The sequence below is a fragment of the Trichogramma pretiosum genome, unplaced genomic scaffold, assembly GCF_000599845.2.
Source record: "Trichogramma pretiosum strain Unisexual culture from Peru unplaced genomic scaffold, Tpre_2.0 scaffold9, whole genome shotgun sequence".
NCBI classification, from domain to species: domain Eukaryota; kingdom Metazoa; phylum Arthropoda; class Insecta; order Hymenoptera; family Trichogrammatidae; genus Trichogramma; species Trichogramma pretiosum.
In genome coordinates this window covers 452,312-476,089 of record NW_019641697.1, presented here as the reverse complement: position 1 = coordinate 476,089, position 23,778 = coordinate 452,312, and the positions used below count along the sequence as shown (strand labels likewise).

The 23,778-nt window shown below is 36.1% G+C and overlaps 1 protein-coding gene across 1 annotated transcript in view; it reads right to left on the bottom strand.

Annotated features, from left to right (window-relative positions):
• Positions 1 to 1,725: 1,725 nt before the first annotated feature.
• The window catches only part of LOC106651602 (vesicular acetylcholine transporter), a 30,180-nt gene continuing 8,127 nt past the window's right edge, over positions 1,726 to 23,778 (bottom strand). Inside the window, exons 2-12 of the mRNA XM_023462289.1 lie at positions 23,115 to 23,206; positions 18,430 to 18,621; positions 9,181 to 9,353; positions 8,819 to 8,999; positions 8,553 to 8,727; positions 7,655 to 7,884; positions 5,853 to 6,064; positions 5,574 to 5,696; positions 5,255 to 5,459; positions 3,488 to 3,688; positions 1,726 to 3,426 (exon numbers count right to left, since the gene is read on the bottom strand). Coding sequence (XP_023318057.1) covers positions 3,211 to 3,426; positions 3,488 to 3,688; positions 5,255 to 5,459; positions 5,574 to 5,696; positions 5,853 to 6,064; positions 7,655 to 7,884; positions 8,553 to 8,727; positions 8,819 to 8,999; positions 9,181 to 9,353; positions 18,430 to 18,573 — 1,860 coding nt within the window. The 5' untranslated portion in view covers positions 18,574 to 18,621; positions 23,115 to 23,206 and the 3' untranslated portion in view covers positions 1,726 to 3,210. The remainder of the gene's footprint in view (positions 3,427 to 3,487; positions 3,689 to 5,254; positions 5,460 to 5,573; positions 5,697 to 5,852; positions 6,065 to 7,654; positions 7,885 to 8,552; positions 8,728 to 8,818; positions 9,000 to 9,180; positions 9,354 to 18,429; positions 18,622 to 23,114; positions 23,207 to 23,778) is intronic.

The following is a 23,778-nucleotide window of genomic DNA, read 5'->3' as shown; positions in this document are numbered from 1 at the left end:
AAACTCCAACGTACTTTCCTAGAAAAAGCATTCAACTTTGGGATATTTTTATTTTTATTCTAGGTGCCATAGGATCCGAAAAAAGTTACCAGTAGTGAAAAAGAAGCTTTTTTTTGTAAATGAACTATATCTTCTCCAATTTCTTCTTCTTTTTTTCAAGACATGTATTATTGGTCATCAAAATCTCATTAAAATATAATTTGTGACCATCACAAAAAATTCGCGAATTTTATATTTTTTCAAAAATCTTAAAGTGGTGGTATCCTTTGTTCAAAAATCCTTGACTTTAATCTGCAATGACATATGATTTCGATGAAAAATTACCTCAGCTTTCCGATAGAAGGGTCAGATTTTTTCCATTTTCACTGAAAATTCGCCGGGAAAAATTAAAAGTTAAATATCTCAAAAAGTAACTTTTTAAGATTTTTTTAAATAGTTTAGATCAAATGAAGCGGAATGCGAACGAACGCGCGAACACGCCAAAACTATAAGAGCATTCGACGTGAGACAATGTAGGGTAAAAATTAATAGGGATTCTCCACACAAAAAAAAATTAGAAAAAAACTGTAATCAAACCGAAATTATTAGAAAGTAAACTATTAATTAAAATGTTCGAACTCGTGGCAGAAAAAATTGTTTTAACTTCCACGTAGCTAGGAGATAGGGTATATAATTACCTAGAATTATACTTAAATAAAGATAATATAAAGTGTAATAATGACGAAAAATGAATACATTGTTAAATTTATTTTTATTCACCAACATTTTTACATAAATACTTCTATATTTTTATAACATCCAACAAAATTTTTCTGTTATCAACTAAATTTTATTACTTTCATTCGTATACATACTAAGATTATTTTCGTTTATTTTTACGAACGCTTTTAATGATATTACGAGCATTCCCTAATTCATGATATGAATATGATATTCTTGGCGTTTACTAAAAATATTCAAATATTCCATTAATTTAAAATATTCTTTAAGGAAGAAAATAATTTTTGTCTTGAGTGAATATTTATTCGGATAACATAATTTATATAGGCACGAAATAAACCAGAGAAGTTTCATTTTAAACTCTGATAATTTGTACCTATTCCACTCAAAATAATATAATAAGCTTGAATTTACCAATAACGTTAAAATTATCGACAGTTATGAATTTTTTATAAATTTAATCACTTCCTACCTTTTTTAATCAAAGCTCTATAAATTAGTTGGAAATATATGCATAGTTAAATTATCTTTTTTTGCAATGAAGTTATTGAAACTATATTTTTCTCTAAATTGATCAAATAAGAATTTTTCTAAATTTTGCAATAAATAAAGATAATTCGATTTTATTTAGCTTATGACAATATGCTTCTAATCACAAAATAGCTTCAAGTAACATTTATTAAATTTTATTTGGCCATATTCATTGTGATGAACTGGCGTAGGTCAGGTACTTTAATTTTCACATGAGTTTATTGAAAATATTTAAAAGAACTATGATTTTGTACTTTTCTTATATTCACTTACTTTTTGTGATATGTGTAATGTTATGCTTACGGCATGCCCACGTAACAATATTAAAAATAAATATTAGTGATGTTTCAAATTTTTCCATTCTTTTAGTAACATTCATAGAAATTCGATTTCTTTATAACAGTGACATAGTCGAGGATAGTATTTTCACACAAAGCCAAATTACTTTCACTTCCCATTAGCTGTTATATTATGTTATTAATTTTTAGGTATGTATTCGGCGTCCAAATTAATCCATGTTATTATTGTTTGCATGAACACGAAAATAATTAATCGATAGATATATTTGAGTTTTTTTGCCGCCAAATCGGCATTCTTTTTGTTGATATTGCTGGGTAATCCATTATAAAATTACGGCATGCATCGTGATCGTTGCCACGCATAATTTGCAAATTTTTTTCATTATGCGAACACGCCATTTTAGTTAGACATGTGCTCAAAATATCTAATCAAATTAAAATGGGTCGTATAGTTTTCGATGTTATTTTGTAACACGTAAGTAACGTAGCTTAAATATATCAATTGCAGAGAGCCTATTATACTGTACATTTAATAGGACCATTTTAATAGGACTTATATTTTTTGTCGATTATATTATTATAATATCAACTAATTATTTTTCCTATTATTTATACTATTCAAAAATTAATACTTTCAAGTTAGTCACTTTCTATTCATATACTTTCAATAGCGCCAGTTAATTACAACTTTTATGACATATTGTACTTTTAGTTTTAGCGTAGTATTTCATAATTATCAATCAAGTTTACTTATCAGTTGATCCATAGACTTTGCGTACATGTTTAATTCAAAACTATATCAATCGTCATAACTTACCATTAATTATGGCTTTCTAGAGATAAAATATTTGTTCTGCAACATTAAAGCTCAACTTTAACTCTATCTTCTTGTAATCACATTTATATATGTTTATATATCTATGATGCATATTATTTAACAATCAACGTTTACCAGCACGTATCTTTTCAAATAAAAAAGTGAGAATAAGAAGTTGAGAAAAAACCTTCACTGAAACGATTTATTTTTACCGACTTTTCTGATAGATTTTTATAAAAGATTTCAGTATTATTTTTTCCTTGGTTCTTGCCGTGAATAGCATTTTTTACTAGTTTAATTTCAAAAAATTGACTTTTGTTGAGTATTACGCGCGATAATAGTTATTTTAAGACTCTTGAACTTTTAAGATTGCAAAAAATAACAAAATCATAATCAAAAGAGTAATTTAAACAATTGTTAGTATCTGCTAAGAGCTTAAAGGGCCTTGAAATGAATTGTTTACTACTTTTTTACTAGGATTTTTTCTCACCTCTTTCATGCACTTCTTTTAATTCACACATTCCAAATACTCATTGAATTTTGTTGTTTGTTACATATTTTCCTATAATTTGAGAGGAAATGTTTTTTTCTTTTTTGTATTCAGACATTTCCTTGCGTGTCTTAAAATCGAATCACACTCCACTAAAAATCATACAAAGATGTCTTCCTTAAACTACGTATCTCAGTGAGTAATTGGAATGTTTTGAATACTTATGAGCTCTTGCAACTTAATTTCAACTAAAATTCATAAAATATTTTTACCACATATATTTAATAGAAGCACCTGGGCATTCTAAGATTTTATCTATTTACGATCATCAATTTATATTGATATTAGGGTATTCATTGGGCTATTTGCTTGGAATACTTTAACATTGAAGCCATGTCAATTAAGCTCTGGTTAAGAGTTTTGGCAAATTTTAAAGCGCTAGTTTTGTCATCGCTGTGGAAAGCCGAGCACGAGAAAATGAATCCATTTTTCCTCACGTTGTAACCACAACCGTATCCATCCGGAACGACTGGACCGTAACCTCCGATCATATCATTTTTTGTTGTTATCTACAATAAGAAAGAAATATGCAGTTTTTTCGAATGAATTGATATTTAACGCGTTACCAACCTGTGAAGTTGAAAGCGAAAAGTGCTGAGTTATCTTGTAGGCTTCATCATTAAATATTTCAGGTACGGGCTCTCCAGCTTCTACAGCAGCATATCGCAAACCCATTAGATGGTTATCGATTCCATGACCCATTATATTGTCTGTCATTTCTTTTGTCTGGCGTTGAACAGCCAAGTCAAATAATTCCTTTATTCGTTGCTTCTATAAAAATAAAAATATTAAATAATATGCAAAATTTGGACAGTTTGTCAGCTAGATTATGCTTGAGAATGATTAAAGTGATTTATTATGGACTCAAAATTATTTATAGGAAAAATTATAGTTTTCTTTATATTCTAGGTTGAATTTTATTAAAGTTAGAATAATGCCAAAGATAGTGAAGTTAAACATGGGAAAACGCATTTTTGAAATGAATAAAAATGTATTCGAAAGTTTCTATTTGTATGATTACTTTGGCATTTGTCTTATTTAAAATATTGAAATGAATTTTAAAATTATTTTTAGTGATATATGCGTGCTCATTTTGAATATAAAATGTAAATAATACGATGAGTTAAAGAATAAATAAAGAGAAATAGAAAAATAGACGATTTAGAAAACAGTCTATTAATTCTTTTAAATTGTTAATAAAAAGAGTGTCATAAATCTAAAAAAAATTGTTTAAACCGCTCCAAATTTAATCAGAATAATGGATTTATCAATAAATAGAAAATTCATTCCTACAAAATTTTACTCCGATATACTTTCTGACAATTATGCGTTTAATTTGTTACAAACACCTATAATTACCATGAGTGATTCTTTGTCAAATCAAAAACAAATTTAATGGGAATATTCTGAAAGATGTAGAATAGTAACTGGACGATATTATATAATTTGAAATCTCAGATTTTACAGAAATATACAGTGGACAGTATTACATTATCTCATAATTCATTATTGAGATTGCAATGGGAGCTTGGGTCTCAAATGTACGTATAAGTTGTTGATAAAAATGAACCTTTCGAATTACAGAGAATAATTTAATTGGTAAGATCAAGACTTTTTTAAATTTGGGCGCATATAATAAATAATTATCGTAAAATGTTTTCTTATAGACAGATAAAAATGAGGAATAATTTTGATTGTGTGCTTTTAAACGTAGGAAATGTGATATAAAGATTGATAAACGTGTGAAAATTCAATAATTGTGCACACAATAAATTTTTACCCGGTCTCATCAAATGAAACTTGATACAAGGTGTACGAAGTTGTCTTTCAAGCGACACAATAAACTTCAGCTCTAACCGAAGAAGATAACTGTAATGAGTTTTACTAAAATTTCGTGCTCTTTTTCAAAAATGATGTGTCAAATGCGTACGAATTTTTGAAATATTTTGATTAATAATTAACTGAATCTGTGATGTATATAAATTTTTAATCTAAAGGCATCATTGAGCGCGTTTATTCCCATTCTCAAAAAATGGCGTTAGCACAAAAAAATTAATTCTAGGGATTATCGCTTTATTTTTAAAGTAATTTTACAGCAAGTAAATTCAACTGATTTTTTATCAAGAAGAAATTTAAAATTCAAGCCTCGTGGGACGCGATGAAAATAAGCTAGCTCGATAAAAATTAAATGTATTTTTGTAAAAGCATCGAGGCACCCGAGAAATTTCGTTCTCATGATAAAAAAGTAGATTTTTTGTCAATATTTCTAATTCGTCAGAGAATCACCCACGCATAAAAGTTTACAGGACAATAAAATCGAGAGTTTAGGTCAGTTACACTGTATAGGGTGAACTGAACTCTTTTGATGCCTTCATCTTGTGAGTTTCCCAATGATGATGAATGTACCTCCGGATCGTCCTGACACATAGCCTTCACCCAGCTCAGAGCTTCGGGACTTGCTCCTCGAATTACGTCCACTCGTCCTTTGCGAAATCGTCGGATACCTGCGCTTTCGTATGTTGCTACTAGACGTTTGTGGAGGCTATAATTAAACGAATTATTTTATTTTGCAATTATTGACAATGTTTGTCAAGTAAAAAAACATTAGGAATGATTTAATAAAGAGCAAAGTATTCGAGACTTCTTAATTGCTTACCGGAAATAGGTAAGTTGTAAAGCCAACTGAATGTAGGCATCGGGACTGATGTTGCAGCTTTTAATGAATTCTTTTGAATATTCAGTGAACCAAAGTATACAAATGTCAAGATCTTCTACTAGACTGTGAATAGAATATAGGTATGCGATTGGTAATAATGAAAAAGTTGTGGGCATAAGAATTTTGTTCGAGATATCAGATCAGTCAAGCCGATCAGTGATATTGTCCCTCGGAATGATAAAATTCTAAGGAATTAAGGAAGAGGGTTTGCAAACTCACGCATCTATAGCAATCATTGCTTCATGAATATCGTTACGGCTTTGTTCGGACAGCGACCATTCGAGTTTCTCTGGATCTGGCAAGTGCGATGGTATCATGTTGTGCTCCAGTGCTGGCATCTCGTCGACTTGATCGGTTAACCTTTCGAATACGCTAAAAATGGCAGGAGCTTCACCACCCGAATGTTCGTAAGACAGACCCCACAGACCATCCTACGGAGCGAATGAACATTAATAATTATAGTGACTTGCTCGTATTTCTTGCTCTTTATGAATGCAATAATTTTTCAATTATCATCGTGGTCAATAATGTATAAATTATTATTAATAAAGGTAGATAGCCTTCGACTGATCGTTTTTAATCATTTGAAAATCATTAATATGAAAGGTTAAAAAGAGTTTAATTTAAATATGATTCATGAAAGTCATCATTTTATAATTTGTATTTTATCTTGCTCAATTTTCATTCATTTTTATAGGATTTTTATGGTGCAAGTAAATAGCTTTTTCACTTTTATGTAAATTACGTTCCCTTTTTTTAATAGCTCAGATTAATTCACATCATAAAATTTTTTCTTTACTTCTCTGCATGCAATTGAAACAAAGATTAGCTATTTATAGAGTCGAAATGACTGGAATTCCTCTTACAAATTTTATTCATGTTTTTATGACGACAAAAATGTGTTATTGTTACAAAAATATTTTAAAATAGAAAACAGTAAATTATAGAATAATAATAGAATCAGTTAAAGTATTATTCACAGTTATTAGTAGTCAGATTTGTACGATTAATGTGAAAAACCAAGGGCAATAACACTGCCCCGGGAATTACTATTTGATAATCGCATTCATGCTGCGGTTCCGATCGAGGTTAAAGAGGCGCTCGCTCGCTTCGCATAACGACATGCATATATATAGCTCTATAGCTACAAGTGCATTGCGAGCCAGCCAACTATGTTTTATTGTACGGGCTGAGCTTATAGCTACAGCGCTATAAGCGTTTGAGTATCTTGTGCATTCATTAAGTAACTCATTATTGGAGCAAGGAACACCGACGTCGCTCCGGCGCGGGCCTTTCGCAAATAATGTGGTGAGCACTTCGTCTTGAACGCAACTCTTCACCATCGGTACTACTACTACTATACTACTGCTGCTGCTGCTGCTGCTACTGCTGCAGGCCCTGACACCGATAACAACTCATCAACTTGTCTTCTCGACTATTCACCCACTCTCACTTATGACAATAATGTTAAAGGGTAAGAGTGATATTTTTTTCTATCAGTTCGGTGAATTAATTTTTTTTTTATTCGAAAATTCCTCAAGTATAATTTTTTATACATTTTCAAAAAAATGTATTCAAACTGCATGTGAATGTGAACAAAATGTTTGAAAAATACTTCTTTAAAGCCAAATTAGATAATTTCTTATGACATTGATGCATAGATTGCTTGGATTCCTTCTAATATGTTCAAGAAAGTACCGTTAAAAAATAAAGAGCGATTTTAACGTTTAATTGAAAAAACAATAAGTAATTATTTTACTCTAGCAGTCAAGGAATTTATTGGCTTTGTTTATATTAAAAAACACCAGACCTGTATAAGAATAATTTAAAAGAAATTTTCTCAAATTAACATAAAATATTTCCGAAAGATCTTATATGTTTTGTTGTTTTTTAGATATGAGCACAATCTTTGTGGTAAATATTGAGAAGAAATATCAGGAAACGTGTCAGACATCCCACCAAACTTCATTCGGATGTAATATGATTACGTTTAGAAAAAATACGATTCTATTAAGACTAACCTTTCCAAGAATAAGTTGAACAGTTTTATCGAACCAGCGATTGGCACCAAAGTATTGAGAACCACCTCCGTGAAGCATATGATGTAAAACATTTGCATAATCTCTGTTGTTCAGCCACTTATCAGTTTCTTTAATGGAATTGTTGAAGGTAGTTGGTAGCGCATCATCATCAATACACACGATACATAGGCAGGTTTCTATTAGTTCTATATTGTGACAGTTTCGTTCATCTAAAATAAAGTTTTTCAATTATAGACAAAGTTACAAAATGATTTTTCAAATTTAAGGATAGTATTGCCTCAATTTTTGGGAAAAACATTGAACTTTTTTATAATTGAGTAAATTACTATGATATGTCAGTTATCACCCATCAAAGTTTTAGGGTATGAAGATAATATTTGCCTTGATTAAAATTTTGATACATTAATTTCGCGTATACAATATGCATCCACAATTTTTATTTTTATTTATTTACTTTTTTTGCTAATTGTGGAACATTTAATTTTAACACAATTACCTTTACTATATACACCGGCTTAAGTAAATTCTGCAACAACAAGGAAACGTAATTTTGGCGAAGTAGATGGTTCTGTCGTTTCCTCGCTGTGCAGAATTAAATTCAACCTAATGTTTATTTAAATTAAAATTCTGGAAAACACGACGCATGAAGCATATTTTCATGAAATGTTTGTTTCGCATCGAAATTCAACATCAAACCGTGTTCAGTAAAAAATGGTAAGACTATTACAAGTCTTATCGAGATATTTTGTTCAACAGTGAAGTATTTTCTACACTTACATAAAATGTTTTAATTACTAATTCATGTGACGATACAATTTTCAAATATAAGATTGAATTTTAAGCAAGATGAAAAAAAATTGTAACTAAAACGACTTACTCTTCATCAGTTCTTCGCGAGCCTTGCCCCATACTGGTCTTTTTGCAGTTGTAAGAATTCCTACAGGTAGTGTTTTTGCGTCAGCTGGTTTTTCCATAATTTTCAAAAATTGCTGCGCTAATTCCTCTATGGTTATTCGATCTCTATCTGGCGCTCTTACGGCAACACTGTAAAACTGAAAGATAGTAATATTTTATGAGAAAAATGCTTTACGAAGATAAAAGCTAATTTCTACATTCCTAAAAACAATTGTTTAATAAACTTACTGTGTTGTGATGGGCAACAATTATGTGATTACCAGAATTATTTCTATCCAAATGTACATGTTCATCATTTTTTATTCCTGGTCTTCGGTATAAACGAAACATTTGATAGTGCTGTTCCATGCAAAGGGGCTGCATCATTTTCCCGTCTTTTGATTTAACTTTTTCGGTTTCTAGTTCACGTCTAACAATTCATTAAAGTATGAATATTTTTCACAATAATTCAAGTTTAATTGTGATAGTACGTTTTGAGAAAAAAGAAAAAAAAGGTAAAAAAACTGATAATGATTTGAAAAAATTAAAACTAAAAATTGAATTCTAGAAGAAATAACAGAGTAATTATTTCCTTCATATTGAGATCATACCTGTCGAGAATTTCTTGATAATCGAGGAGCTCATTGATGTAACGTGCGAGAAAAATAGCAGCATCTTGTTGATTAGAGATCTGTCTTGGTTTCGCTGCTAAACCAGGGTTGCTGTTGATAGGAAGCCCCAAGGGAACCGTAAGATACATGTCATTTAACCACCAGTCTGTTGCCTGTTATCGTCATATTTTTATTAATTTCATTAAATTTTGTGATAACATTTATTTACATTATATTAAATACATTCATACATAATGAAAATTTCCAAAAAAACCACCCTCTCATACTTTCTTAAATCACTCTATACTAACAATAAGTTAAAAATGTTTGAAATTTCCACAATGAACATAAATTTCGGCAAAATGTCATGAAAAAAGTGGTAGTCAGTTTTTCATGTTTGCGTAAAAATAATATTGGCATTTAATTTCAGTAGGAAATAGGAATTGTCCATATAATTTTTCTTATTTCTTATAAAATGATATAAGAATATTTTAATACGTTTTTGAAAAGTTCAATGCAATTCAAGGGCATATGAACCTTTCATAATAAGCGTTTATGCAAAGTTTTCTACTGTTGTTATTTTAATTATATTATTATAAGTTGCTTATGAAGTATAAAAAATTTTAATCTATAAAATTTTGTCCTTATACATGCCACAATTTTCAAAATACTCCCATAATATATATAGCGCTCGTGTCAATGGGTCTTTATGGAAATAGAAACCAATGTGTTTTTAATACAAACAAAGATACAAACTAGGATTGTTTTATAAATTTATATAAGTATGGAAAATATATACTAGTTCCGACAAGAATATTCTTACAAGTGCAAATTATGAATATAAAATGAATTTACTTATAGCTTTTATTGGCTATAGATAGATCGTAATAAGTAAGAACCATCTAAAATTACCAGCACTATGATATAGCATATTATCGGTCATACCTACATGAACTAAAGCTAACAATGGGCCGACCGATGTTATAGCCCAGTCGTTGCTTCTTTTACTCCAGTCTAATCTCATACAACAGTCACAGCTTATGGAAAATTCAATCAGACAGCTACGTTTCTACTTTCAACTCAAGTTTTACTCGGTGAATTATAACGAACCGAGTGTCTATAATAGATTCATCAATTTTCATATTAGTTTCTAATATTTTTATTTTTGTCCATCAAATAGATTCATAAAAATGTATCACCCTATTTAGAACTGTTTTTATAATTTTATTTATTATTAATATTAAAAAGTTTGAAAATTGCAAAAAAGTGGCCATAAAGTCTAATTATCTATTGTCAGTAAAACAATTTCTCCATGCTTCTGATTAAAAAGAATAGCTATTTCTTAAAAAGTCTAATATTGCAGTGAAGGAGGTTTCCTGATATGTATTGAAATAATTAATTGTTTTTTCAATAAAATTCTCAATAAATCTTGAAAAACAATTTTTTTTCACTTTTCAAGAGTACTTTTGCTTTCTCATAGAGGAAGCTCTGTGATAGGCTCGAAAACGAGATTTTGAACCAGACCTCGCAGGACAATTTGGTTTACATATTTGTAAACTTGATTGAATTCTCAACAAATGTCCGTATGTATGTATGTGTGTGTGTGTGTGTGTGTGTGTGTGTGTGTGTGTGTGTGTGTGTGTGTGTGTGTGTGTGTGTGTGTGTGTGTGTTTGTTTTCTCGGCTATTTGGCTAAGATAAAAGTGTAATAGGTAATCTTACACGAAATTCTAGAAATCTTTAAGTTTTTTAGGATTTTCGTATGCATTAAAGAAAACGGAATTTGAAATTCAAAAATGAAATACGAATTTTCCCTTCAATAACCAAACCCTTTCATTAATATAATTTTTTATGAGGAAGCACTTTGCCAATGAATTGGCAGCGGTTTTTAAATATTATGGCCTCAAAATTAATTACGAATTCTTGTCAGGATTTTAAGGCATCCAAACGTTCAAATTTTACACTACATTGGTCTGAATCACTTGTGGCACTCGAAGATATCGAAGTAATTTATACGAGTAAATTATATTTTAAATTATATTTCTTAACTTTTTTAAAATATTTTTTGTGATGTAATTTAATTTAGAAGCATTCCTCTTAGTGAAAACTATCGATAAAGTAATTTGATACCGTTATCAATAGCACTTATAATACAAAAGATTGAATTTCCGGGCATCGAGGCATCTTCGCTTCTCATTTATAGGCAGTGTAATATTTCTAATTGCGTTTGCCTTATCAAATGAGTCTCTCCAATGACATCGTTGAGCAAAAAAATAAGGAAAAGAAAAAAGATAGCACAAGAAACTCAGCGAATAATCGAGCCTTGGCTTAACAATAGATTTTTGGCTAGCACTCGTCGAGAAGCCGCAAAGAAAGCAGGTCACGACTGTAAACATATGAGAAGTTTGCAATTCGAAATGGACAATCCGCTGATATTTATGCTAAAAGTATGAACTGCTGGTTGTGTAGGTACATACGTTGGCAAGTCGGTGGCAATAAATGTTATTGCAAAGATCGTGCCTTTAATAAGCCGCACGGCAAGTACGTGAATAGTATTTATGAATGCTTGTAAGCGCGAATTCTCTCATAATTAACCTCATTACTGAGATATACGTACGTGGAACGCGTATTTTACCAAGTCGAGGATGTTACATTATAGGCGCATATGCATTGAGCCATAGGATCGCGGCGCGCATATCTGCGCACATCATTGTGATCCATGCTCGCGCGTCTGTACTGAGCGGAGAAAGCAACTCGGATAAATTGACCGTATCAGGGCCTCCGAAGTCGACTTCGACATTGCTTGACTAATGACTATCGCGCCTATTGATCAAACCATCATATATCTGCACGCGATGACATTTAGCAAAGATGTCGGTGGATCTCGCGCTGTTTTCACTTTAGCATTGATGTGTATAGCTGATCTTTATCAAGTTGAGATCGTTTTCGAAAATGACCTGTCGAATAATACCATAGATGCTCGAAACAAATTATTGCTGTCACTAAAAATTGAAGATTCATTTCCCCGAGGATAAGTAGGCAAAGTATTGCGGATCGCTATCGAGTTGAATACTTGAAAAAATGTTTGCCATTATTATCAATCAGTCGAGTTGACTAAATCAATTCTAAGATGAATTCGATAAACCATGCTTTTACAGCAAGCCGAGAAAAAATCGATCATCACAAAGGTATTTGTAAAAATTATGTTCGTCAAAGTTGAAATTTGTTTGGACTGAAATTGGGAAAATATGCAGCTGTGTACTACGGCGCATCGTCGTTGCATCATAATTGGCGGTGCATCAGACCGATTGGACTGGATAACGAGCGTTTTTATAGTGTTCAGTCGCGAGCGAGCGAGAAAGAGAAAGAGAGAGAGAGAGAGAGTGGGCTGGAGTAGACTCGTTGCAGTTGTGGACTAGCAGCGCGTGACCAAGCGTGATTATTGCGTATGCGCTGCCGCTGCGTCCGCCGCGCGATCGCGCATACAGCAGCTATAAGGTGCATACATATATATATACGCTAGCGCTTCGTCATTGCGCGACTCGCGAGCAATATCACTACCTCTATTCACTTTTTTTCTCTCTGCTCGGCTTTACTACGGCTCCCGAGGCTGCTGCAGCTCGTCGTGCAGTCGCAGACTCCTCTCTATTCGAATATTTATGCTCGTAAAATTTTCATTCGCCGCCACTCGGCTGTATCTCATATTTTCTTGTCGTACAGGCGCGCTACGACCTAGCTCTGCGAGGCACATCATGATTGTTCGCATTACAAAGCCAACTTTGTCGAGCAGTCCATCGTCGCATGCCGTTGTTTAGTCGGGGGAAAAAATGCACTCGCGATAATGCAGAAATTTCACCGATTTAATGTAAGTGCCAGACGAGATTGGTGGAATAATAATAATCGATCGATCCTTGGCTGCTCGCGCTTCTCTCCCGCAGTTCGTTCTCTATCCGTTGGAATTAATTACAGACGCGAGCGAGTTGCCGCTCGCAGCCTGAAAAATCGGCTAAACAGCTGCAGTCGCCTGCCTGCCTCCTCGATGAATTATCGACGAACTCTCTGCATCGTGCGGTATGTTTGTGCGTCTATGTGTGTGTGTGTGTCTCTCAAGTTGCGCGCCGCACGTGAGTTGCAGACTATACACATGTCTAATTATATCCACATGTATGACCGTTGGGAAATTCAATGCCCACGAAGAAATAGTGCGGGCGAATTACTTCTGCGGGCCAATTAGGATGATTACGCGAAAGGTGTATATGCATCATTGACGAGGCACGATCGATAAATACCTTACGCAGGCGCGCACCGTGCAGCACACGTTATTCCAGCGCGCACATATTCCTCTGCAGCTTCGTATCTGCTTCGCTCAAAGTCTCTCTTCTGCTGATCGATGCGCTTGGAAAATTTTCATTTTCATTATTTCACGACATCTCCACGACAATGTTTATTTTTCCATATCGTACTTGTGCATTTGCGTTCGGTTATTTTGAGCGTATAGCACGACACCAATGACGATGTTGGAAAAATATGTCCTCGTACGATATGTCGTATTCGCAAATAATGGGTAGTTTCCCAATATCATATTGTGCTCGATATTTATCAGACTAATCAGTACGAATGGAGTGTGCATACTCTATGTTGTTAGACGCGTCTACGCACACACGTCGGTGGCGCACGCATACATTAAAGTCTCTAAGTCCTATGTAAAATTTAAGAGATTTCAACAGCAGGTACCTAAGGTAGCTCGACGTATCGATCATCAATAACCTGATCTTGAGCCGAGAGCTGAAATAGAACGATCATATATGTATCATGGCGTGTGGTAATATCTCGAAGTGCGTTACAGGACTCGTTCGGCGATAAAAGCGCGCTGGCAAAAATTCCGGATGGAAAAGCTGAAGAAGCAAAGGTCGTGAGAACGTTATTTAAACAAAGCCTCGGATTTTAACGAAACGAAACGAAACGATTGCGTTGCGTCAGAGACGCTAGTCATGTGTGCGAGCGCGTAGGTGTACAAATCGCGGTTCAGTCGTCACTCGTTGCTCTCGGTTATATAGTCGGTGGCGGCGTTAATTCACTCGGCTGGCACGTACGTAGTAGCTATGCTGCGGGAGAGCTTTCGGCGGGGTGGGGTAAGGGGGTGCGCAGGGGGCGCAGGTTTGGCGCGCAAACGCGACCTTATCGACCCTTGGCCAAGTCAAGTGTGTAGCCAGGCAGACGCGCAGGCTGCAGGCAGCGGAGCACGATGTTCGCGGGCTGCAGCCCACACAGCGCAGGTGGCTCGTGTGTACACAGCTAGCTAAAGCTCGGAGCGAGAGAGAGAGAGAGAGAGCAGGAGACGCACACACAGAGAGACGCAGCAGACTAGACGCGGCGCAATCGCACTCGCTCGCCTGCCTCTACACACAGCTGCACAGCTATATACACGGCTACACGTACACGACTCGCGCCGATATAGCACGTATAACGAGCTGCTGCTGCGGCGGCCAAGCTCGCTCGCACATAACGGCCTGGGCTCCTGCAGCTCGTAGCTCCTGCTGCCACGAAAGACCGCAGTCCGCAGAGCGGAGTGTGTATTTGCGATATAATACAGGATCCCACAAAAGCACTGCTGCCGACGTGTGCCGCCAACGCTGCTCCTGCGGACTGCCATGCTTCCTGCACCCGTTTTCGAAATAATTTACGCCGTGGAGCGAGCCGCTCGTTTCGCAGCTCCTAAGCCCCCTGCGATGCATCTCTATCCTGCTCGCTCTTTCATATCCAAGCTCTCGCTTCGTCTTTGTATCATTTCACTCGACGATCCAAAATGTGTGTATGAAGCGACTTTGATTCACGAACGAGTTCCTCGCTTGTTTAATGCGTCCAAAATTCAAGTTGGCTTTCGATACATCGAGTGCCTGCAGAGGTTGCCAAGTTCGATGCTCGCTCACGGGCCGTTTTATACCGATGCCCCAGCGATTCGCGACTCTGTCCGAGCTCTAAGCTCGCGTCGACGCTGGAGTAAGAAACCTTATCGCAAATCCGATGCAACGTACAAAAATCTTCTCCGGCTTGGAGACGTTGCGCGGCTCCTTCGTATTTGCCCAACGAAAATTAGCTCACCAGTCACGCTTTCTCTCCTACGCGCGTCTCTCTCTATCTCTTGGTCACACGTTTTTGTAATGCGCCATTATAACATACGTATATGAATCAACATCGTCAGGATTTTAGATCGGAGCATACAGTAAAAAAGAGACAAGCAAAAATATTACGAGTTTAAAGAGCAGCGGTGTCGCTGTTAACTTGCCAACTAAACTCGCTCTCCTGTTGCAATCGTGCATTATATTAAGCAACCATTTGACGGACCTATTACTTCTTCTTGAATTATAACTTTGAACATTTTTTTCCGTCCCTTTATTTTCATTCGATTTTTGAAAATACTAGCAAAATCATACTGGACGGAAATTTAGTCGAATGGTTAAATTTTGATTTTCCGATGAAGGGATGAAACCCGACGAGTGGGACGAGTATGGACCATGGAAGGTTTTTGTTTAGAAACGATGAAAAAAGGGGCGAAAAATAGCGCGAGCTAGTTAGGTAGACTGCACGAAGCAAAGGTTTAGGTGAGAGCTGCGGACGCGGGAAGGAAGGTAAGGGCTCGGAGCGCTCGATACAACTTGAGCTGCGCGCGCCTAGAAGCTGTGTGCCTCGTCGTCAGTATGTGTCTTTCTGTGTGGGTGTACGTTATAAAGCCGCCAGAATTGCAATATACATTTTTTTTTCACGGACAGGTGAACTATTTGTGTCCTGCTGCGAGCGACGGAGCCGAGGCGAGGTAGTAGCGCGAGCCCGAGTAGTCTTTCGGGAGCACACACTCCTGAGCTGCTACGAACGACTTGACCCAGATCGCAGTAGTCGAACGGTGTGGCGCTGCTTGGATACCATTGCACCTACATACCTACACCTACATCGCATCGAACGTATACTTTCCCCCTGTGTATGTTTACGCGCTGACTACGTACACAGACATCTACACACAAACACACACACACATACGCACACAGGCACACATACATACAACGTAGGTACTAGATACCTGCTGTGATCGTTAAGCAGGATTCTGCGCAGCAGAGACATCCTCTCTCGGCAGCTCGCAATTTTCGATTCAACCCCCTACGACCTGTGCGCCAGCACGTTTCTCCCTGGCAACTCGTGCAGCTATATATACCTATGTGCTGCCTCTCTAAATTTAGTACCCTCGAAAAAGACTGCTCGTCTCTCTCTCTCTCTCTCTCTCTTGACGCTTTCTTTTTCTTCGTCTGCTCTCACTTTTACGCGCTCCCGGAGCAAAAGCTCGATTTTGAAGCGTCTACTTTTGCGCGACAAACATTTTTACAATAAACTCGTGACCATGGAAGTTCGAGAAGAAGACAAGTGGATATGCAAATACACCCCCGTGATCTATCTATGGGCGCGTCGACTCGAGACACGATGCTCGCCGCGTCTATAGATAATAATTTTCCAACGCGATAAGAAGCACGTAGAATGCAACGAAACAAGCGAGTGCCATAGACTCGCGCGACGCAAGCACGTTTGTATAGCGCGATTACTTGGGCGAGCCGAGCACATAAAACATCGCGCTCGCGATCGTATACCCTCGGAAAAGGAGGAAAAGCATAAAAACGGCCTTCTCGTCTTTTCCATTGACGCTGCGCACGCGAGAGAACCACGCTCGTTCAGGGCGAAGGCGAAAAAACTTTATACCAGGGGCTGCTTGTGAATAGAATTAAAGGTTAATCCCAGCGGGCTGGCGTGTCTGCGCTAAAAGACAATGTGGCCAAATCCCCTTCACAGGAAGCCGGTGCTCTTTTCACAAGACTAAAAGAAACCATAGCTAGTACAGAATGAAACTTTATTTTTCATTTTTCTACTCCTCCTGTGGTAATCGAAATGGCATTTGAGAAAATACAAATGAATGGTCAAGTGGTAAGACTTGCAAACGATCAATTTCCACAACAGTCTCATTCCAACCAACGCATCGATTAAGTTATCATCGTCGTAATTACCGGCATCATATTTAATCACAATTACCTGTCAGCAACTAGTTTTTTGACAAGAATTATAAAATGGAAAAAATTAAAGAGAACAATTCAAAGAAGTAATATTAAAAGTATTCTAAAAATATTTTCAACAATTCTTGTAGTTTTTTCAACTTAAAAGTGCGCTCACAAGATATCTAGTTCAACTACCCTTCTCTAAATAAACGTACCCGGTTGAAGGTTACCATTATCGACCTATCTGTAGAAATATCTAGCTCTACTAAGTCTCCAGGGAAAAATTGGCGTCACGAGTTTTTTCTTTTCTCGTCGTTTAAAAAACACGAATTTTACCCCCCAGTAAATATTTAGAAAATTTTTGATACCAAGAAACTGCTTTTGTTATAAAAACTTTCATAATGATCACAAACTTTCATTCAAAATACTCTTTTCGTTTTTTAAGTTTTATCTAAAATGATAGTTTATGTACCTATGCTGCAACGTAAGTTAACGTATCTTCAAGGCAGTTATGAGTTGCAATCGTAATAGTATTATTACCATGACAAAGCGGGAGTGTTAGCGTGTCAAGAAATGTAAAAAGTTATATAAAAAAATAAGCTATATACACAGACGCACCCCTGAGCAACATCCTCTTTCACGAAAGCCCCGTGTTCGATCCGATTTGTGCTTTCTCTATCTCTGCCTCTGTCGGTCTTTCTTTCTCTCTTTCTACTACTATACGCGCATACAAATCCATTTATTTATTTATTTATGAGCATCGTCGAGGGTTAGCAGGACTGCGACCCTCGACAGAACACGGCTATCCCCCAGGGAGTTAAATACCCTCTGACTCTACACTCGGCGAGGCCCGAGGGCTATCATGCCTGCCTGTATATACCTATACACGAGCTCGGCACGTACACATTGATCACGCACAAACTGTTCCTTCCTACATTTACAAATACGAGCGAAATTTAGCCATTTACCAAGAAGCATGTCTATTTTTGTTTTTTTTCTTGTCGTACTTGAACACGAGTTTTCTTTTGCTTCCTTTATACATACACATGAAACCAAAAATACAATCAAGTTTTGCAAATTTTCGATCGATAAAAAAATCTCAAGAAAGTGAAAGTAAATTTTAACAACAACCTGTACCTTTTTTATACTTTTTTTATTTCTTCGCTATTCTTTCAATACTAAAAATCATGATTAAATGACGTAGTTGAATTACTTACCCAGTTATCAAGTTTTTGTTGACGTTCAATGAGACGCTGTTGTAATTTAGGCCCTGATCCAGCAAGAAACGCCCGCACTAAGCTCTGAGTTTTCTCGAGATGATTTGGAGCTACGGCCTCAACCTGGGCCAGGTATTTCTGCATGGTCGACTCCAAATTTGGTACTGGTAAGCTCGGTAGAGGATCGTCTCTCTGGAAAAAGGTACAAATTTATACAGTTTTAAGTAAAAAAATAAATAAATAAAATAGCCGAGCGGGGTTTGATATTTGCTTCTCTCATAGTATATCATATAAAATATTTATGCAATAGTATGACGAAAAACGTCTTTTTTCGCACATTTTTTAGTGCGCAAAAAGCGTTTTTGGACACTCGTGTGCGGTAAAATGTCTCATTTTGGACACGGGTGTGCGGTAAAACGTCTCATTTAAATGAAAGTACTTTTCGTCTACTATTGCATAAAATTTTGTATGCAACACGTGCCCAGCTTTTTGCGCACAGTGTGCGGAAAAAACACCCACTCGTGCCGGCATGGCCGGCACTCGTGTCTTTTTCCGCACACTCGTGCCCAAAAACGCCTTTTGGGCACTTGTTACATAAATAACTATTATTTTAAATTTTTTACGCTTCTTCAGTGGCATACTTCACGATAACTACCATTGAACTTTCACTGGAGTGAAGGTTTTAAAAATATGCTTTTTTTTTAGAAATTGATAATTCTGCTGCATTGGAGTAAAGTAATATTCTTATTAAGTGACTTACTAATATAATTCATAAGTGTGATAATGTGAACTCGATACTAGGAAGAATCATAGGGAAGAAAACGCGAATATAATCAAATGAATCATTAAACTAAATTCTTATAGCTGGACATCAATTTGCTAATGTGCTAATAAGCGAGATGTTTATACATTAGCTACTCTGCGTAAATATTAAAGCATTAATAAAGCCAAGCGTTGCCCCAGGGAAAGTTATTTTTTCTATCTTTCATTAACTTGTAGATTTAGCCGTTAAATGTCGATAAGGGAGTTAGTTACTACTATTTTCTCGTCCCCTTTCTCTCTAAATGTTACTATTTTTAGCACAAGTACTGTTTTCTGAATTTATGCCGATCGATATTACTTCTTCGAGGAAGTATGTGGCACTTTTTACAGTCGAATAATTTACTGCTGTTTTCCCTCTGGCTTTTATTATAACGTAGCCATCGAATCGAGAACCATTGAGTTTTTCTTAATTTGGCAAATAAAATTTCATGTTTTTATAAGAAATGCAACGGTGACTCAATTTTAAATTAGACAGTGCAAAGTAAAATTCGAAGAAAAGCTCGCTAGGTTGTTTTTTTAAGCAGGTTCATTATACGCAGAGCTATACTTTCAGTGGCGAGCCACACGCACGTGCATGGCGTACGTCAAGCGAAACGTTCGCGAGGGCTCTAGGCGCGAGTCTCAACTTGAAAATCCTCAAGTAGCCTTGCAGAGGGCGAACAGAAACGATTGTCTGCGTCTCACTGGCAGAAAAATAATTGCTATAATTGCTTCGCTTCGATGCACACGTGCCTTGTGAATTCACCATTTTCATCTATATGATTGCACGACTGTATTTACTAGTAGTCTAGTGTGACTGTACCCTTCGATAAATTTCGTCACGTCGCCTGCGATGAAAAAACAAAGGTGCAGGGGGCGATAAAACATGAAAATATTACTTTCACTTTCAACTTGTCGATTGAGACTTTATTTAAATTTTGCATCCAAGTATGGGACAGAAGCCATAGATCTGAAATTCGTGATCGAGTTAACCGGAAAGAAGATTTTGAAGCGTCGATCAGTAAGAAAGATAGCAAAAATGAACGACGAGCGACAGTGGAAAGCTATAGTTTGCAGACAAATCGCTGGAGTTTAGCAGCTGGTCGAAAGCCTGCCGCGAGGATAGAGTCGGAGAGAGGAGCGCGCCGAGTCGACGTCGTCGTCGAGCAGGCTCGCGAACAGTTTCGCATTACGAGGAGCGTGAAAAAAATCCTCTACCTTGAGCCAATTCAAAAGGTACGCGGCTGACTTACAGCGACTCGTAATGTCCCTCGCGATAATGAAACTCGTTATATACGCAACTACCTCGCTAGATTTACTCGGAGCCGTGACGCGAATACCGCAATCGTCTGTCTGCGCTCGTCTGCGCCCGACCACGCCACACTGTCGTTCTTTTCCGCACCCCCTCGAGTAGTAGTTGTTCCGTATCCTCTATGATCTTCATCTAGATCGCACGCACACGCTGCAATACGTGAGCAACGAGCTACGTGATGCTCATGTTAAGATAAGGCGCTTTCGGCATCATCTGTCTGATTCGCTTTGGCTTTGCGCGAACATCTGAACTATAAACGGTAGCCCAAAGTGAACAATTTGTTGCTGCGTTGCAGCATCGAGCGAGCGAGCGCCTGATGATAATTCGATAACGCGTTGAACAATGTCTCATTATGATATCTATCGCGAGAGCCTCCGCAGCTACTCGAGAGAGAGAGAGATAATTTTACACAACAATGAATGCTCGTTTCCGGAAAAAACAATTAACCCGCGCACGCGTACGCCTTTATCACAGAAATGGATCGGTAATATTCATCATTTAAAGTTGCTTTCTGAATTGCGCAATGATCGGTAACTGCGTTTATGTGTATGCCGAGTGAATGTTGGACAAAGAATGCTTTTTTTTTTCTTTCTTTTTTTTCCCCCCGCGCGCACTCGACGCACTTCGAGCCCGTGCACGCGCGCCCGTACAACGGAACGCCCTTTAGCGATAACAATCGAAATCGCTTGCTCACGCGTGACAGTGGTGTCAATGTGACTTACATTTCAGCCAATCGGATTATTGTACCCTGCTACCTTACGCATACTTTTTTTTTGAATCTTCATTTCAGGCATGTAGTTTCACAAGGCTTTGCCAATTCGAGTTTTCGTCTTGAAGATTATTTTCGCCTGACTTCTACGAGTGCTCCATGATTTAAATTTGGATAATTTTTATCAAATTTTATTATTATTCATGAACGTAGGCCAAAAAATAAACTCGATAAAGTTTTTTACATTTTATATCGTATTGTTATAGTAAGCGCAACTTATCGAGAGGGAAACAAGGAGCAACGGAAGAGCTTATTTCAGAACAGCATAGAACATATTCAGAAGCGTTTGTTCTCTCTTTTTGTTCAACGAGTTACGGCGGGCGCGTTTCTTTGCTGGCTTGTCAATGCAAAACAAGCGCGCGTATAGCCTCCACAGCAATTAAAAGATAACAAGTTTGCCGTCCCTCGCTACGCGTGGACTCCCTTCCAATTAGTGACACCCCAAGACACGAGCACTGTTATTCGCGCAATCTTTTCACAAGCCAGACTTGTTCCCCTTTGTACCCAGCGAGTTATATTTTTTCACTTTATTTTTTATTCATTTCTTCAACCAACATTTAACACAAAAGTATCGATTTTAATTTTAATTTATTCTCATTATGATCGTCTGTTTTTAGCCGGAAAAACTTGCAGTTCTTGTTATTGATCTAAAAAGATTAACTTTTGATTTGTGTGGCCCACATTTTGTGATTCTAAAAATTTAGCGATAGTAGGAATATTCAATTACTTCCACTTTAAGTTCATTGTATATAGATGAACTTGAGGCACATTTTATTAGCTACGTCTATTTATAAAAATATAAGTCGAATAGAATTGAAAAACATTGGCAGCATAAATTCATTTGTGGGGGAATACTTAACATTTAAATAATTAATGATTGTTTAATAATTTAAAACAAAACTTAGGTAAAAGATAATTCGAATGAAATACCGAATATGCATTTAAAAAAAAAATAGATTGTTGGCATCTCTTTAATCGATGCCAAAATTTCTCAAATAAATTAAAAAAACTACTTTGAATATGTGTATTCATTATAATGAAAGACCATGAATAGAAGTTTTACTTTCGAAAACCATGATGTCTAAAGTGAAAGTTCAACGTTATCTCATCGTATAGATAGAATGTTCCACTATAAAATCAGCAGCACGTATGTGACTCGGAGTTTTCTAAGCGAGATTCAGTCCTCTGTTTGAGAAGCTATTAGTTGAAATTGTTTGTTATGTGTGATTGGATAATAAATTATATAAATGATTCATCGTCACTTGCTATAAACAACGCGACATGCATGAAAATGAATTATAAGCACGATATTAATACATTGCCGTGAGAATTTTTATTTTTTCAGTATCAATTTAAAGTAATACGTTTTCGTATAATCATTTTTTCACTTTTTTAAAGAGTTTCAATTTTACCAAGTTTGACTGAGCACTTAGAACGTGTTGTATACAAAAAAGGCCCGACCACTGCCTATTTAACAAAATTTATTTGCAACGAAGTTTATATTTCCCGAAAATTCTAACTATACGACGCAGCTATTTACTATATTTGAATAAAAAAATGGTTTTTACTGGCACTCATCGGTCCAGGTAGTTCTGGAATAAGTTAGAATTTTTATGCTACTTCAAAAAGTGTTCAATACTCCTATCGGGGAGAAAACTTGTGATTGATCTCTCCCTGTGCTCGGACCTGCCACTTACGGCACTTATATCGTAAATAACTATTATTCATAAAGTAGATTGATCTCAAATTTACTGTTTTACAAATTATATACTTTCAAGTATATTTATGGAATAATATATTTACCGTAGCAGAAGGACAAGAGGTGTCCTTGGATAGACTGCTGATGCTGGAAAGCAGTCGGCGCGAAGTCCCCACAACGGAATCTCGCCATCCCTCTGGAACAAAAAACAAGCTTTGCATTTATTTTTATGAAACTTTTTTTACTTTATGCCTTTGTAGTTTTTTCATTACGTCAATTTGAAAACGTCTAAATTATATATATCAGTTGTTCATAGGTAACATTTTTATAACGTTCTTAAGAACAATTATATTACGTCTATTTATTAAGGAGATAATTTTTAGAAACAATAGTTCTAGTTCCACGGACTATTCAAAATTTTCAAAAAATCAAAGCTATTACGGATGAAAAACTTATGCTGTTTGTCTTTGAAAAGTTCCGATTTTTGCTGTTGAGTTCATCGAGTTGCAATTTGGGTTCTAATGCATGACAAAAGATTTGTGGCCCAACGGGGTATTTCGATATAATAAAATGGTCATTTATAAAAGAGCAGGTGCTATTTAGAGAAGCACTTGGCTTGTTATTATCTTCACGTGGCTGTTGATGAGTCATCCCCTTGTTGGACACGTGTATTCCAGCACAAGTTTAGTTACAATGCTTTGCGATTCTAAAACCCGATAATTTGTGCTTCATTGGTAAGCACCAACGAAAGGAATTTTACTTCATCTA